Source organism: Mesoplodon mirus (assembly GCF_964341445.2).
Source record: "Mesoplodon mirus genome assembly, chromosome: 8".
Taxonomy (NCBI): Eukaryota; Metazoa; Chordata; class Mammalia; order Artiodactyla; family Ziphiidae; genus Mesoplodon; species Mesoplodon mirus.
The window spans coordinates 13,840,683-13,859,381 of record NC_138984.1 but is presented as its reverse complement, the minus strand read 5'-3'; the positions used below and the strand labels follow the sequence as shown (position 1 = coordinate 13,859,381).

The 18,699-nt window shown below is 38.3% G+C and overlaps 1 protein-coding gene across 6 annotated transcripts in view; it reads right to left on the bottom strand.

Annotated features, from left to right (window-relative positions):
• DOCK10 (dedicator of cytokinesis 10) overlaps window positions 1–18,699 on the bottom strand; it is a 292,002-nt gene that overhangs the window by 94,308 nt on the left and 178,995 nt on the right. For 5 of the 6 annotated variants that reach the window (XM_082631248.1, XM_082631252.1, XM_082631249.1 and 2 more), the window contains 7 exons: window positions 17,297–17,369; window positions 16,898–17,020; window positions 16,516–16,650; window positions 7,606–7,789; window positions 5,807–5,892; window positions 5,449–5,532; window positions 5,174–5,329 (listed from right to left, as the gene is read on the bottom strand). In XM_082631248.1, the coding sequence (XP_082487374.1) occupies window positions 5,174–5,329; window positions 5,449–5,532; window positions 5,807–5,892; window positions 7,606–7,789; window positions 16,516–16,650; window positions 16,898–17,020; window positions 17,297–17,369 (841 nt within the window). The remainder of the gene's footprint in view (window positions 1–5,173; window positions 5,330–5,448; window positions 5,533–5,806; window positions 5,893–7,605; window positions 7,790–16,515; window positions 16,651–16,897; window positions 17,021–17,296; window positions 17,370–18,699) is intronic. The other variant, XM_082631253.1, reaches the window with a different exon arrangement.

Here is an 18,699-nt window from a genome sequence, read left to right as displayed (position 1 = left end):
ACACTTGGTTTGTGGCAGTGGTAGTCTGCTAAGAGTTGAAAAATACAAAATTATGTGAAAATAACTCAGGTAGGAACCCCAAACACATTGAAGGTCAAAGGAAAAAAAAATCCTTATTAAGTTTTTGTGAATTGCTGCCTTTTGATTTTCATTTCTGCTTCGTGAATGGAAATAAATTACCTACTCTGATAATCCATCAGAAATTAAAGATCATATGGTGCTTCACTTATTTCTTCCAATCCACCTTTTCAACTTAAATGTCACATCTTACTATTTTTTAATTGGAGTAAAAATTGCTTTACAATGTTGTGTTAGTTTCTGCTGTACAATGAAGTGAATCAGCTATATGTATACATATATCCCCTCCCTCTTGGACCTCCCTCCCCCCCCATCCCACCCATCTAGGTAATCACAGAGCACCAAGCTGAGCTCCCCGTGCTCTACAGCAGGTTCCCACTAGCTATCTATTTTACACATGGTAGTGTGTACATGCCAATCCCAATCTCCCAATTCATCCCACTTCCTTTCCCCCCCACCATGTCCACATGTCCGTTCTCTACTTCTGTGTCTCTATCCTGCCTTGCAAATATTTTCATCTGTACCATTTTTCTAGATTCCACATGTAGGCATTAATGTACGATATTTGTTTTTCTCTTTCTGACTTACTTCACTCTGTATGACAGACTCTAGGTCCATCTACATCTCTACAAATGACCTGGTTTCATTCCTTTTTATTGCTGAGTAATATTCCATTGTATATATGTACCACATCTTCTTTATCCATTCATCTCATTGGACATTTAGGTTGTTTCCATGTCCTGGCTATTGTAAATAGAGCTGCAATGAACATTGGAGTACATGTGGCTTTTTGAATTATGGTTTTCTTAGGGTATATGCCCAGTAGTGGGATTGCTGGGTCATATGGTAGTTCTATTTTTAGTTTTTTAAGGAACCTCCATACTGTTCTTGATAGTGGCTATATCAGTTTGCATTCCCACCAACAGTGCAAAATTGTTCCCTTTTCTCCACACCCTCTCCAGCATTTATTGTTTGTAGACTTTTTAAAATTAGTTTCTGCTGTATAACAAAGTGAATCAGTCATACATATACATCTGTTCCCACATCCCTTCCCTCTTGCATCTCCCTCCCTCCCACCCTCCCTATCCCACTCCTCCAGGCGGTCACAAAGCACCTGAGCTGATCTCCCTGTGCTATGTGGCTGCTTCCCACTATCTATCTTGTTTGTAGACTTTTTGATGATGGCCATTCACATCTTACTTTTGAATCACCAGCTTTTCAATAAAGGGTTGTTTAGTAAAGAATCTTCAAAGCCTAACAAATTAAGTCATAGGTTTCTGAAGTTTAGAATACTGTACTTCTCTTTAAAAAAATTCAAAAACATGGCATTTTAAATGTAGCTCAGCTGTGAAGCAGTTTTATTAGTTCAGATTTTTGGAATCAATTTTTATTTTCAAAGAAATATTTTATACTCTAAAACCATCAACTTGAATTTGGTTTTCAACTGACTGACTAAAAAATTACATGCTGTCAAGTATTATTTCCCCATCATGAAAAAGTTCTTTTAGGGTGTCTTTTTAGAAGCTCATTCATTAAATGCTACTGAATTGCTGGCTCTTCAGCAACTTGGAGAAATATCTCAATTAATTTAAAAGCATGCTCACTGAGTTAAAAATAATGAATTTAAAAATAGCAACATTAATGAGTGTCACTGAATAATCGCACAAAGATTTTTTAAAACAATGCCATTACATATAAAATTGCAGTTGAGTTCAGGTGAGGTTGTTTTCTCAGTTTTTCTACATTATTGCTTATAAGCACTATGAAATTATTCTTAAAACTATTTTCCTAGTTTTTAAACATTTGTATCAACTGTAAAATAAATTAAAAAGGATACAGACACACAGAGCACTTGGAATTGACTTATTCCTATGGCCTGACACATAAGAAAGGGCTCACAAAAGCTGCTCTTTGAATTGCACGTGTTCTCTTGCCTGGCGAGATTGGCCCAAATACACACATTTAGCTTCTGAATATGGGCTTTAGTATAAAGATATGAAGTCATGTGGAAGGAGCCATATGCCCCTGGCACTGGAAAGAAAAGCCCATTATCTTTGAGTTTCTGTTTCTAAATTTGAGTTTTTAATCACACTTAAGGATGTACCCGGTCAAAAAAAGCATTTATTTTTATTTAATAAAATTTAGATTAAGTGACATTATAATTTAGGTTAAATTTTCCTGATATTTCCAAATATAGTTTCAAGAACTAAGTTTCTAGTTTTTTTTTTTTTTTACTCCCAAATGAAAGTATGTTCTGATTACTGCTCCTAACATTTTCACTTCAAGGAAGTTTTTTCTGCTATAGTCATCCTCCATGTGGCCACATCTACCATGCTGCTCTCTGGCTTCACGTTATTCAGCTTCTCAGCACCATTCCACATAGCTGACCCTTTCTCTCTTGGCATCATGACCCACTCTTTCCTGGTTTATCTCTACATCCATGACCATTCCTTCTGATTCTTCTTTGGTCACTTCTCTATTCATCCATTAAATGTTTCCTACACACATAGAAATTCCTACATGATTCCCTCTAGGTCACTGCCTGTACCAGACTTCCAAACTTGTATCTCTGTTCATGCCATTCCTTTGAGTTCCAAACTTGTATTTGAATCTGCCCACTGGCCATCTCTATTTGGATATCTAATAGGCTGATTAAGCTTCACATATCCATAATGTACTTTTTGGCCTGTATCCCCCAAATCTGCTCTTCCTCTAGTCTTGTCCTCTTAGTAATGGCACCACCATGTGTCTAAGTGTTTAAAGCAAAAACTAGGGACTCATCCTTCAGATCTCCCTTCCCCTTATCCTGTATATGCAATGTATCTGAAAAAACTGTCAGTTCAATATACAAAACAGCAGTCAAATCCCTCCTCCTTGCCAGCCCTAGTGCAAGCCATGATGTGAACTATAGTAATAGACTTCTAACTGCTTTCCCTGTTCAACTCTTGTTTCCTCCAATCCATTCTTCCAATGGGATTTTTTAAAAACACAAATTAGATCACACCACTTTAATGTGCTTTAAACTCTTGAATAGCCTCCACTCACACCTAGGATAAATCCAAACTCTTTGCTACAGTTTATAAGACCCTACCTAATCTTAGCCTAATCCACTGCATCTTGGTATGCCCTTCCCCTCACTATCTCCTTTCAGTTCCCAGAACTTGCCAAGACTTACCTGTCTCAGGGCATTCACGCTTGTTCTTTCTTCTGCTTGGAATCTTTTGCCCTGACCTGACGTTTTATCCTTCTCAACCTTTGGTCTCTGTTCAAATGTCACCCGCTCAGAGAGGCCTCCCATGGCCCCCCATCTACAGCAGCCTTCTTCCCAGTTCCTCTGTATCACATCTCTTTATACTGATTTATTTTAAAGAACTTTGCACAATGTGCAATTATCTTGTTAATTTATTTGTTTCTTTATTTACTTCGGTCCTTTTCCAAAAGAATCTAATCTTCAAGAGGCTTGAATCTTCAAGGGACCTTGTTGATCTCATTCCCTGCTGTTTCTCCAGTACTTAGAGCAAGTCTGGGTCTAGTAGGTGCACTGAATAAATGTTTGTTGGAGAATGAATAAACTCAACTTCAACTCCTTTCAGTCTCACATAACCTAGTGCACAGTTACAGTTATAAAATATGAGGAAGCTTCATTTTGGAGGAAGATTCTTACTGGCAACAAATTTCAATTACTTGTCAGCAAGAATCTCACAGGTAACATTGAAAACATCAATACATTGCATGCATTGTACTTACAAATTTCAAAGCAATTTCCCACATATTAGAATAACAGTTAATATTTAATGAATGCTTATTATGCTCCGGGCACCATATTTAATCTTCACAATGGCTATTTGAAATTGTATTATTATTTTTCCCATTTTCAGAAGAGGAGACTGAGGTTAAGCCACTTGCCCAGCATGGAACAACTTGTAAGTGGGAAAGTCAGGCATTTGTTACTTGATTCTCCTTATTCTCCTGAGGTCCATAGCATGTACCATTGTCCTGCTATTACACCAGGAAGAAGGAGGCTCAGACAACCAGTGAGGTGCCTGAAGACCCAAGAGCAGTAGGTTACAGTCTTTCGAAAGAGTTCACCCATTTTGCCAGCTACTCACTGTCAAACTAACAAGGCTCGTTTTACTACATCATAAATAAAGGCATGTATGGGATTGTGTGTGCAATCTGCAGAGAAAACTTAATGCTGTTTCTACCTTATAAAAGCAAATGTGGCTTGTATCATGGATCTGGAAATAAGTTTTCTTCTTTAAGGTGAAAGATGACAATTGAGGGATGCTTTATTAGAAATGAGGAAATAATGCATTAACAGAGAATGAAAGGGAACACACCAATATATTAACAACGATTTTTGATGTTAGGATTATGAGTGCTTTTTATTTCCTTTTTTATAGTTCAACCTTTAATAATATTTATGCTCACAAAATGTCTCCTTCCCACACATACATTTACAATTAGTATAGAATTGTCCACTAGAATACTAAGAACGAACTCTCAAGAGAGCCCACTTGGTAAGAAGAGGAATCTTGTATGGATTTAATGAGCACAGTGATGTTTCCCAAATATCAGTGAAGCACCTTTTTTTCCCTACCATTTACATGTATTATTTATTTAATATTTATATAATATTATTTTACTTGATTCACTATTTAGCCTTGTCATAAGCAGTAGTAGCTGTGAAAACACAGGGTTGATTTGCTCATTATAAATATTCTCTAATATACATGAAAATTAACATATAAATATTAAAATAAAAATATCAATTTAAAAGCCATCTCAAGTTCCAAGAAGATACAAACAATATCTTTGGAAACTCTGAACCACTGTGCTGATTTAATGGAAAGAACCCTAGAGCATAATCCCTTCGATACTCCTTTAAGTTAAAAGGGATATTCTATGGCAGTATATTGACAATTCCACTTCATAACATGCATTTTTTCATGTGGAAAAATGCTGTCAATCATACCCTTGGTACAATTGAGGGTGTGAACTCAGTGCCTGGAAAGATCAAGAAGTGAACAAAAGATTTTAACGAGGGTGGTGTGATGTTGGCCAATCTATAGGATGTAACAGAAGAGAAACTTACATTTGTTACCGGATCGTTTTCATTCTCTGTAACACATCCCTGAAGATTTAAGTTGAGAGCTTTACAAATGATCATGATTCTCTTGGCAGCTTTTTCTTCAAATGGTTTGATCACAAACTCAGGTTCTAAAAGATCTTTCTTCTGAAGTTTCAAGCTCTAAAAAAGTTTGGAAAGTTTTACTCAACAAACACTCATCATAAGAAAAGAGATTCTAAATTATAAACCACAACTGTACAAATCAAGTTCATGTCTGCTTAGAGAGAATTCCGACTTACATCTATATCTGGATCCAGCAAGAACAGATTTAACCTCTCCATGTTTCGAGTTGCTTTGACAATCTCTTCAGTTTCTGTGAGGTACTACAGAGAAAATTGTGTTAGTTCTTAGTATCTAAATAGCCAGAAACTTACAGCCCAGCTCCATCCACATGGCCAAGAAATAGCCCCTCAGTATCAGCACTTCTTTAATATCATCCATTAACACTCCACAATCTTATAGAAACATGCTTTTGTTTTTTGACTGTTGTCTTTCTTAGTCTAAATCTTAAAAGAAAGCATTGATATATTTTCCGTGAAAGCAATAAACAATAAGTAATTCGAATTTATTTTCATAGAAAAATGTCAGCTTTATTACTTTTGTGAAGTCTGGGTGTAGGTTGTTCTCTGAAGAATCTGTTTCCTCTGGTGTGCATTCACAAGTTATAGAATTATCCAGGGAATCTTGAAAAGATAGAAGAAGACTGGGTTATTAAATAGTTCTCATGAATCATTCATTTCTCTAGCCTGTGACATATAACAACTGGGTTAGACTCAAGAGCGATGGGGGATGGATATTGGTGAGGAGATGCCTTCACTGTGTCCTGGCTCTAGTATTCCATATTGTTAGATGAACTGGGCCTGGAAATCAGATGTCCTGGTGATCAATTTGGGACACTCTCCATGACACCATCCTGTGCCCATAAGAACTCTGGACCCTTACAATACTACATTTATACTTGAGGTTGTTTTGTCTCAGTTCCTTAATGCATACTAAAGTTTTCTTATATATGAATATATTTTGGATAATTCTGACTCTTAGGCCATCAGTGTAAAACCCACATTCTAGCTTCAGTTAAACTCTCTAAGACTCTGTAAACATTAATATTCTAGTTGATTATTATTAAGCAAATCATGAATGTAAAACACTTACTATGATATATAGAAGTTGTATTAAAATCAACCATAATTTTCTTCCTTATTATCTCATGACTCTCTCATATGATACATAGACTATCAGAACTTAAAGACTTAAAATAACATATCATGTGTTATGAAAAAATGTCTTAAAGTAATTTTCCTTTAGGAGTGACTGACTCTGAAGGTGAACTTGTCTTCGATGTGGCTATAGACCTGTTTTCTCCCCTACTTTTCATCTTTTCTTTCCTCTCTGTTGTCCTCTTTTTGCCTAGCCTGGATTAGAATTATACGAAAGAATTAGGACGGGCAGAAAAAAAAATTGTCTTATAAAAATCTCTAACACCATGCAAAATTTATGGAACTTCCACAACTAGGCTGATCTCAGTGGGGTCAAAAGCACACGTGAAAGATGCCTTTCAGCTAAAAGGAAAGAATGCATATTTGCCATTACAGAGTATTATGTTCATTAATTAAATTTAATCAAAGGCTATAAAACACAGAATCTCCCCTCTAACACCCCATCAGACATGGTGTATATATATGTGTGTGTGTGTGTGTGTGTGTGTGTGTGTGCGGTACGCGGGCCTCTCACTGCTGTGGCCTCTCCCGTTGCAGAGCACAGGCTCCGGATGTGCAGGCTCAGCGGCCAAGGCTCCGTGGCATGTGGGATCTTCCCGGACCGGGGCACGAACCTGCGTCCCCTGCATTGGCAGGCGGACTCTCAACCACTGCGCCACCAGGGAAGCCCCGTGGGTATATATATATATATATATATTTTTTTCTTTTTGCTGTATGCAGGCCTCTCACTGCTGTGGCCTCTCCCGCTGCGGAGCACAGGCTCCGGACGCGCAGGCCCAGCGGTCATGGCTCACGGGCCCAGCCGCTCCGCGGCATATGGGATCCTCCCAGACCGGGGCACGAACCCGTATCCCCTGCATCGGCAGGCGGACTCTCAACCACTGCGCCACCAGGGAGGCCCTCCCGTGGGTATATTTTTAATACCGCTGACCAATGGTTCTTAACATCATTTGCCGGATGTCAGCCTCAAAGCATTGCCAGGCAACTCAAAATCATACCTCTGTGTGGTGACTCTCACTATTGAGTAAAAGTAAAGGTTTACGGGTGATTTCCTGGAGCGAATAGCTCAGGGTTGGAAGAGCTAGACCTGACAGCTACCAGGGTTAGTAGCAGCTGAAATGAACCAAATGCGCAGGTCGCACTTCGCGAGGGAAGGGCGGCGGGTCTGCAAGCGCTCACCCAGCCCCAGCTCCGTGAGCTCGGCGCTCCTCCTTCCCTGAAGGGGCCCCTCAGGACTGATCTGCAGGATGCGGCTGAGGGTGTGGATCCATTCATCCATATCTGACTCCGTTTCAGCCGCCAGCACAAAATAGGTCAGGTCATTCATTTTCAATTCAAAAGCATATTTTCTTAGTCTGTTATTCTGTGGCATGAAAAGAAAGAAAAACACCAGATACCAAGTCTTAGAGAGTGGGAGACGTTTTTTATGGGGCCTTTCCTCATGAGTAGGTGACATCAAGGAGATCTTCCAAAACAGGACAAAAATTTAGCGGGATAAGAATCATTTCGTTTGGTTCCTTTCAAGCCTTTTTGTACGTTTTTCTTGATTGGCTTATTTATGTTTTTCTTGATTGGATGAGCATGTTGGCTCAAAAATTTCATCTTCAGGCAGGTGGAGGAGTATGTTCTAAGCTTCTTCAAATAGTTGCTTTGAGTTGCTACCTTCACTTCCTCACCTTGTGTTCTGTCTACAACTCACTCCAGTTGGGTTTTTGACCTCATCATATCCCAGAGGCAGCCAAGATCACCAACAAACTCTATGCTGCTGTACTACCCAAGGACATCTCTTTCTTCATATCTTCCTTGACCTCTCATCAGAATTAACACAGTGGCTTCTTGAAACCCATCTCTCTCTGGGTTTCTCCATGACTACACTCTATGCTAGTTTCCTTTCCCCCTGAATGGCCACCACTTTTCAGTCACCTCTACTGGCTCTTCCTTATCTTGGTGACTTGTCATGCTGACCTCAGCTCTGCCTTAGACTCCTTTCTTTCTCCTCTGGGCCAATGGCTTTAAATGACATCCATATGCCAGGGACCCCCAATTCCTTTCTCTGTCTCTGGCTTCTCCACCAACCTCCAGACTTTTCTCTAACTTGACATCTCTACTTTGCATTTTGTGACCAACCCACGAGGCTTTGTTCTAGGTTCCCTGGATGTGCTCCCATCATAGGCTTTGTTGCTGCCACAAAGGCCTGAAACAACCCTCCCATCCCAAATCACCATGCATAGGTTCATGCACACAGCATGATGTTTGCCCTTCAAGTACTTACATGACTTGTATTCACTCTTCAGGTCTCAAGTGAAGTTGTCCTTGCTCAGGGAACCTTCCCCAGTTCCCCAGTTAGGACAAGGTTCTTGTCCTCCAGGGCACTCACAACAATTTGGGATTACATGCTTATTCACTTTCATTTGTTTGTTTGAACAGTATATTCCTCCCTTACATCTGCCTCCATGAGAGCTGGGTCACCACTCTGTCCTGTACCAGTGCTCTCACACAGAAGGATTCAACAACAGTGTGTTCAAAACAGTCATATCTTATAAATGGGACAGAAGAGGTTCTTATCCTTGGGAATGAATGAATGATTGAAGAAATGAACAAACGAAAAACAAAGATTCTCTGTTGTGCAGAGAATTAAAATGGTCTGATGCGATGAGTAGCTACTTTAGATTGAACTTTCACAGAAGGTGAAATCTGTAAAAAGAAGTGAGCTGTTTAAAGATCAAAGAAGCATATTTAAAGTAGAGGGAATAAAAAAGCAGATTATTACAGCAGTTTTATATATTCCTGCCATGAGATCAGAAATATAAATGCAAAGTAGAAACTTCCCCTGATGATATAAACTAGTGTTATATAACCTGCGGTGGCTGTAAGAATTTCTGAAGATGTTCCACATTTAATTCACTCCTAGGTACCTCCGATACAAGTATTCAACTCTTACCCACACTGTTCTAAAGCCTTTAGAGAACTCACAACTGTAATAAAGCAAGTTACACAATTAAGATAAGTAAAATACAAATAATAGTAGAACACTAAGATGAGAGCGACACTATAGCACGGGGTTGCGGCTAAACATCAAGGTATAAATTCTTTCTGAGAACAGGACTGCTATTTCTTGGTGGCAAGAAAGAATAATTTTTAATATACTGCTGGTAGTGTTCTCTTTCTTTGGGAGGCTCTTAAAAACTTCCCCAAATAGCGTTCTCCTTTCAACTTCCACAACAGTACGGCTACTACTACAAACATGACACTTACTAAACACTTGCCATCTATATACCTGGCACTGTGCTAACCATTTCACAGTCACCATTTTATTTAAGTCTCATAATAACTCTATGAGAGAAACTGTATCATTCCATTTAACATATGGTAACATTGAGGCTTGGGGAGACAAATGAAAATATGCTTGGGATACATGGACAGCAAGTGGTGGAGACAGGAAATAATCCCTTTATCCTTTAACATCCCCTGAGATGACCAGGCACAAAGAAGATGCTCATCAGATGCCGCTCTCCTTCTTTGCCACCTGCCTGGAACAATCACACACCAAATGGGTAACCATGGCCTGGGATGTTCTGGTTTCTGAAAGTAGACAGTGGAGCATCGTACAAGACTCAAAAAAAAAAGTAAAATTTGGGAATTGAAGGAGAAAGAAGAATTAGCTAAAAAGCTAACTGCGATCCTCACTGTGGAATCTCACAGCTCAAATGGTACTTTCTAGACTCTGCCAAGGACAAGCTCTTTGCTCATGTCCATACTTTCGTATTATTGTCAATTTTTATTATTTCTTTGCCCTGTAATGACTCACTTGCAGGCTGCCATTTTCAATAGCCCATGAGCCTGATAAGGGCAGACGCTCACTAGTTATCTTCAGTGCAGTGACAGTATTCATTCTTAAAGAGGTTCTCTCGTGTTTACATTTTGTGCTGGGCAAAAACAGACAACGTGTTGGAACAGGGCAGATGGGTGTTAACCAATTAATCACCCCAATGTGAAATTGGAAGATAATTGTACTTAACTTTTGTATGAATGTATTGAAGAAAAGGTATGAAATCAAGGTATAAAAATTCTTTTTGAGAACAGGATTGTTACTGCAACATGAGAATACTACTATTCTTTTTTTTAAAAAAACATCTTTATTGGAGTATAATTGCGTTACAATGGTGTGTTGAGAATACTATTCTTGCAGCACCCTCTGTGTTCTGTGAGAGTACAGAAAGGAAGACTTGACTAGTAAAAGACCACAGTTGCATTTTGAGATCATTTTGGCTGCAGTGTAAACAGAGGCGGGGTGGTCCTGTGCAAAGCAAACCTCCAGGTAGCTTCTTTAAGAATGCAAATTCTTAAAAGCTATGCTTGCCGTATGAGGAGTGGGGCAGACTCCCTCCACTCACCCTCCCGCACATTTCCTGGGGTGCTGAAGAAGGAGGTCCATAAAACCGCCTGTGACCTGCACTGACACAGAGGTCTGAGGGCAAAGACAGATGGCCGAGAGCAGGTATAAAAGAGACACGTTGTTATGATAGTATTGTATCCTTCAAAAAGCAACAGGAACAGAAATAGATGCTCAGGGAAGAACTAGAAGTGCCCAGAGTTCAGAGCAGATCTAAAGTATCTGAGCATAGCAGAATGCAAACAAATCTCAGTGTTGTCTTGAAAATAAAAGAAAGAATCTGCTTGACTAATTTGATGCTGTAAACAATGGGGACAGGCAGATGCAAAGCTATGTACAATGCTTATACTGGGTCCAGATTGAAAGTGGATTGAGCTGCAACCTGCTTTCAAATGCAGCTGTCAAGGAACTAATAACAAACATGACAAAATAAGAACAAAACTTGATTTTCTAAATTGCCTTCTGTACTTTAAATGAATTAGATATGATTGTTAACTTCAACAATATTATATATTAATTTTTTTAAAAAATTTGAGCAAAGTATAACAAGCCCTTGTTTCTCAAAAAGGGATACTTATAAATGAAATAAATATTCTATTCACAACTTCTCAAAAGCCAAATTATCTTTTTCTCCTTGGAGTGAAACAGAACTACTTGCAGTGCAGAGAACCTTATGTTGGGGAAGATTACGATGCCTAAGTGGTTTTCCATCTCACTCTCTGTAATCTCCAAGATAATGGTGCATAAAACAGCAAAAAAGAAAAACCCAAAGCAGAAAACCAATGGGACATTTTTATAATATTGAAATGCAATTTTGTCATTAAAATGATAATCAAGAAGTAATCATTTTCTTATTACTCCTCAAATTTCCTTTATTTCCCTGAAATCAGTATCCTTTGTGACCAATGAAACTACTTTGTTCATTCAAGCTCACCACAGTCTACCTACGTGACTTCATAAAAAAAAGGAAACTGGAAATATGTCCTAATGCCACATGATGTGCTTAATGAGTTGTGGCAAACTGGTCTCTTTCCACAATATTCATCTGGAAAAGTTTTGAAATAGATACTCCAATAAAAACAACAAAGCCAATGGAGGACTGAATATTGAAGAAAGTTATTCAAGAAAAATATGGCACTGTACCTATTATGTGCCTAGCATCTTTTACAGAATTTTGCCGAAACAAAAGAAGAGTTTTAAGAGGAAACACACAACATCAAACAGGTTACTGGTATTGATGGCTACCATCCATGCAGTCCTTTCCATTCTCTGTATGCTTATTTGTTCATTCATTCAACAAAGATATATTGGCTACCTTCTATGGGCCAAGTACAGAGCATTAAAAATGTTCAAGTGAACTGCTTGCCCTCATTGAACTTACATTCTAGCGTTATGTAATGTCAGGAAAAAAATAAGCAATATATATATTACATATGTATAATATAAGGTAGCATCATGCAGTGATAAATGTAATATCCTTCTTACATATGTTATCAGAACCTATTGTTTGAGATGTGTCACTCATGTTTAATTACTCAGGCATGTGCTATATCTGTTCTGTGTTTTTCGGTGCATCCTCCCACAGGCCCGAAGTTCTTTGAAGATACAAACCACATCTAATTAATGTTTGGCTTTCCCACAGTGCTTTGCATAAAGCAAAAGTTTCCATACATATTTGCTGAAATAAATCTTACATCTAAAACTCACTGCCTAAATGACACACCAACATCTATCTTTGTAGTGTTTCTTCTGCATATGTGGCTTATGTAGGATGAATGTATGTATCTATGCAAGCATGCCCACTGGATATATGATCACCAAAGCATTTCCTTGGGCATCTTTCTGTAACTTTGGACATTCTTCTGCCTCAAATGTAATTTTTCCATTTATTAGCTCTGTGACTTGAGCAAGCCACATTATCTCGCTGAGTTTTATTTTAATAAATTGGGACAATAATAATGCATGTTCCATCAACTGTTGTCAAATAATGTATTAGATGAAGAAGATTACAAGTGTCATTCTGGTTTTTATTGTTATCATGGGAAGTGAGATTCTTTACAGCCAAGGTTTGCTAATGGGGGGTTTATAGGTCATAGTTGGCTTCTAAATTTATTTTCCTTGGGAGGTACACATTTTTTTCCCTCCCAGTTTGACTGCCTTTATATGGGCACACACAGTCTGAGCTGCTCCTGTTATCTCACAGCTGACCCTACTTCCTTCCTGTAGTGGCCTGAGCTGCAGAAGGCATCTGAATTTCTAGACTCTGGTTAAGTCCCTAAGGCCGTTGTCTTAGAACCCACATCCACAAGGTGGAAGATCAGCACCTAGGAGGAAATCAACAGCATTCAGCACCATACCACCCCCATTGAAGCCTTTATGTATCAAGTGACATCAGTCATTGTCACTGTTGAGGTAGGGACCCTAGGTAACTGGGATTCCTGGGCTATTCACTCCCTTCGCAGTGGCAGGATCTGGAATGGATGGATGGATGGACCAATGAATGAATGAATGAATGAGAAGACTCTTACAGAACAAGATAGGATAGCTTAGGTCCAAATAGCCCTTAGTCTCAAATCAAAACTGAAGTAGCAAAAATTGGAAGTTCTGCTTCAGATTGAGAATGAGGGGTGTAAAACAGATCTAGTACTGTTTGATGACATTACAAAAAAGTGGAAAACTACTGTTAGGTCTCTATTTTACCAAGATCCAGGAAATTTCCAATCATAAACGTCTCCTAAAGTCTCTGGGTAGGAGTTTCTGTCTATTTGAAGTCGCTCTAGAAATATATTTATAAGAATTCCAAGGATTATTCTTAGGAAAGCACAGTGATATAGAATGGGTCTGAATGAAGCAAAGTAAAAGGCTTGTTCACTCAAGACTGTTATGTGCATGAATGCCCTGAGAATGCTGGGTGGTAGGTAGCACTTCCTGAGGCAAACTCTTTGTTTCTCTTCTCTGTTTTATTCAAAGGAAAGTGAAAATGATTCTTGACAAAATAGGTCTGACTCATCCTATTATTCATTTGCTTTGTGCTTCTGTGTGTACGTGTTTCGTCTCCAGGCACATTTTGTGCCTGAGAACTTGCTGGAACAATGACTAAACTTGCACTATCTGATTCAGTATCTTTTTTTCCAGATGCAAAACTTACAAGTTAGAAAGAGCTGTAAGCAAATTCATAAGAACTGGCAGACATAAGGTGACAAGGGACCCAGATGTTTACCTTCCCAAAGTGATCTCAAGAAGCTAAAGGTCCCTCCCTCTATAAAGGGTAACAAGCTCTTGATAAAGAGGAACACAAATATAGGGATACAGAGCCGAACCCTTTAAAAGATAAAATACATGTTCCCGGGTATTTGAATGGCTATCTATTGGAAAGTGAAGTAGGATTATTCAGTTGTGCTTGAAGGTGAAAAATCTACCTTGGAGATTCCTACCTATATGCCCATTGTTTCTATGCATCCTTCTAGCCAACCCAGAAGAGTTTATCACTGTTCCGTGCTCCTAGAACATTCCATAGAAAGTGCCATTTACACCTCCATTATAGCTCTTGAGACACTGTGTAATAGTGAGTTATAGCCTATGTCCTTCTCTGGTCATGTTTTCAGCAGGGAATTCCTAATGCCTAAGCACAGTTCCAGCATGTCATAAGCACTAAATAAGTTTGCTGGATGAATGAATGAAGAAAGGAATGGATAAATTAGCAAGTTTAGGTAGATATTTCAAGAAGGCGAATCAATATTTTCTAGAAGGGTTTTCCCACAATGGGGTGTTTATCTCTCAAAACTGTGACCTTTGTAATTAATGGAAAGACTAGGAAAGGATGGCTGAGGACACACTACCTCCCAGATCCTTATCACATGTGAGCACATTTATTTTAGTTTTACAGATGAGACACCAGAAATCAAAGAGCTTGAGTAACTTACTCAAGGCTCTCAGATAGTAAATGGTGAAACTAGGATTCGAACATCGACCAGTTAAAACCCCAAGCTTACGTTTTCCTTAGAAGACATTCTCTTTTCAAGGTACTGCTTAAGCAAAGACTGAAACACAGTCTAAGATGTGATGGAGAAAAGGTACCTGTACTGGAAGGTCAGATTAGAGCACTAACTAACTCTGTGTATTCAACAGAGTTACAAGGTTCTTGGAAGAAGAAATTACACAATAATTCATATCTCTGCAAACTTAATACCTAACAAGGGCTACAATGATACTTCTTAGAAGATGATGACTCATTTGCTAGAGCAAGTTTGGAAGTACAAATAGAAAAGAAAATAAGTTTTTCAGCTCAATATCTATAAAATATAGTTATTGATCTTTAACCTATTGTTAATATATTATTTCATATTTCTAAAGCCAAAGAGTCTCCTTTGTGACCAAACAATAGAAAACTATCTCCACCCTCCATTAAGATCCTTATTGCCCTTTCCATAAGGAAAGTTGGAATCTGTGTTAAAAAGTAGTTATCTTTCATTTCTAGTGGAGGGCTCAGCAACACTTAATTAATTCTTTCCTTTTAAAGTGCAGCATTATTACTTTCTGGAGAAATTCCAGATTTTAATGGATAAAGCATCCAGAAATAGACTAGGCTTGAGTGACTAAAGAGAACTCTATTTTGCATTCACACATCTGAGTGCCCCTGGTATTAATCCGAAATGTAATCTCAGCCATGTAGCAAGTTATGTGAATGCCTGTGGTTTGGTGATAAGATAAAGAATTGTTCCTAGTGGCCTATGACCAAAAACAGAGTCCTCAACCTAAATGGGCCAGCATCTTAATGTGAAATATGAGGGAAGACTGCTAAAACACGTGATTGCTTCAATTTTCACATGAGAGAGACTAAGGATAGCTATTTCATCAGAGTAGAAAGAATAAAATTTTTGAAAATAAGATGTCCAAGTGAGGCCTATGGAATTATTTTCCTTCCCTTTGCCACCGTGGTCCATGTCAAATTTAATACTAAGGACAATAATTTGAGGACCAAGGCTTTGCAGAACAGTATTGTCTGTTACAGGCACTGTGTCTGTTTCTGAGATTAACTCTTGAGAATCAATGTAATCCTTGCCTTTGAAGAAACCTGCTCTTCAAAGAAGGATGATGTATTTATACACTGTAAATTTATTATCTTATTATTTATTACCTAATAATAAAGATAACATTCATGAAGAGCCTTCTTTGAACTATGTGATTTACATATAGTCTTACTGAATTCTTTAGCTTGGTGGATCTCTACACTGCAGCCATGCAGGTGGTCATTTTCCTCTTTGCCTTGAGTATAGCAGACTTGCTCTTGCCTCAGGACCTTTGCACTTGCTGCCCCTGCTTAGTCTTTAATCTCTAGATCAAATATTTTCTCTTCATAAATGTTTTTCTCACTTCTGCAGCATAAAGATTCCTTTGCAACCTCACCATCGTCTCTCTACCTTCTGTAACCCTGTTTATTTTCTTTATTCCAGATTTTACCAATCATTCCATTCTGTTTATTTCTTTCTTTATGTATTTTCTGTTTTCCTTTATTGAAATGAGTTTTGTGAAAGCAGGTATCTAGGCTGCCTTGCTCTCCACTGAATCCTTGGAGTTTGAAACAGTTCTCAGCTCATATCAGATACTCCATACATATTTCTGGAATGTATGAATAATGATTGGATGAACACACTTTTCGATTAAAAAAACTCGGGGGAAAAGAGATTTCTACTCACCTGTACCACATCTGTACAGGAATCCAAAAAGATGCAACCTTTGGGTTCTTTGGATATTTTTTCATCTTTGTAAAAATTCATGATGTAGGAATTATCTGGCAACTGAGTCAGCTGGAAGAAGCGCTTTTTGAATGACTAAATAAAGGGAAAAAAATATAAGGAGGTAGTCCAAATTCACAGAAATTAGACTACTTCTAATTCCTTCAAGAGTGCTACATTTCTAGGGCACTGTTCTAGAGAAGAACATCCTCCTTTCTCATAAATAAAATATGAAATGAAACACAAACTCAATGCAAATGGCTCTCCTCTGTTCTGTGACTGAAGTGGAGGAGGATGTGAAGAAAGGTGGCAGAAACAAAGATGAGTCTTGATGTCTCCTTACCCGAACAGTAATGGTATTATTCACGGTACTGTTAAAATTCCCCTTGTAGAGCCAGCCAGACTTGAAAACTCCGGTTCCTCCCATTCCCCCTCCGCCCTTGGAGGATGAGTGAGAAGTGGTATCCTGTACAGAAGGCATCATTAGCATCACAGCCATCTTTTGTGGATCCCAGATCTTAGACACTGCACTTAAAAATGAGACTCCTTTTTCTCTCTTTGACTCATCTTAAGAAATCATGTTCAATTTCAAAACACACGTGATTCATTTTATCTAAAAGCTTTCACACCAACAGTTACTGCAGCTTTAGGAGAAACTGGTCTGAATTTGAAACACGCTAGTGAAAGACAGGAGCTAATTATCCTCATGTTTTAAACATTTCACTTTCAACCATTTACTTACTTCATCCTTATCAGCATCTTCATGGTCAATCTCAAAGGAATGTGAAGGAAGTTTCTCTGGTTTGTATTCTGCTCTGATATTAAAAAAAAAAAAGATTCTGATTTGTCATTTGAGACATTGCTTTCAGCTGGGTAACAGCTATTGTGGTGGCTTTCTTACACATTTTTATAAAATAATATAATCTTGTGAGGGGCCCATTTCCTTTGGAAGTATTAACTTTCTCCTTACACCATTATATCTTATCTCCAGTAAATAAATCTCCATTTTAAACCACAGAGTTACTATTTGTACAGATTTGCACATGTCCTTTTTAATTAGATGAAGGTAAGTGGGACAATTTTAAGGGCTTGGTGATTTATATTTTCCTTCCTCCACATTTTGAAGTGGGATATAAAGTACTGATATTTTCATTATCTTTTTTTTTTCCCTTTGCTTTTATGTGACATGTCCAAGGCTACAGGACAGTCATTTGAAGAATCACCCAGTGCTCTAGCCACCAGGCTGCGCTGCTCCCCTAACCTTGGCCTCTCCCAGAAGCCTGCACCAACGTGACTTAGCAGCAATTGTGCTCACTTTGGGGATTACCATGGTAGCACAGAAAAGCCTCTTAGTCAGAGCATCACTGACCAGCCCAGAGGAGCAAGGGCATACACTTGGCCCTATAAGTGGTAAAATAAGACAGAAAAAACTTTCCTTGGCTTGATTCTATCTCATAACACATGGTTGAATGGAAACCAGACAGTATCATCCAAAATTCATGCATTCCTTTATACCTAACTAGAAAATCCTACACGGAGTGTTGGCATGGGAGATTTGTTTTCTTTAAAATGATTTATATTATGTAGAAGAAATCTCAGAAGTTGACTATTGAAAAAAAAGCCCAGGGGCACATTCAGTATTCCCATTACAAATGGTTTCCTATGTTGATGGTGTTCCAGATAGCAAGGTGAGTGACCAAGGACTCTTTATATGTATTCATATATGTCTATACATACATGTGTATAAGTATATGCACACACACACACACACATATATATATATATATATATATATATATATATTATATGTACTCATAAAATCACCAAGCCATGCATTCACATAGGGATTCAGTGGATTCAAACAGATTCAAAATATTCTGTACCCTCCTTCTGAAAGACATAGAAATGCCCATTCCCAGTTCACAGCAGAGAAAGAGCACAAAAAGAACACCTTCCTCACTATCAAATTGTGGAAAAGCCTGAGATCAGAACCACATCCTCCATACCTGATCAATGTTTTTTCTATTGTGGTAAAATATACATAACAGAAGAATTACTATTTTAACCATTTTTAAGTGCACAGTTCAGTAGCATTAAGTAGATTCACACTGTACAACCATCACCACTGTCCATCTCCAGACCATT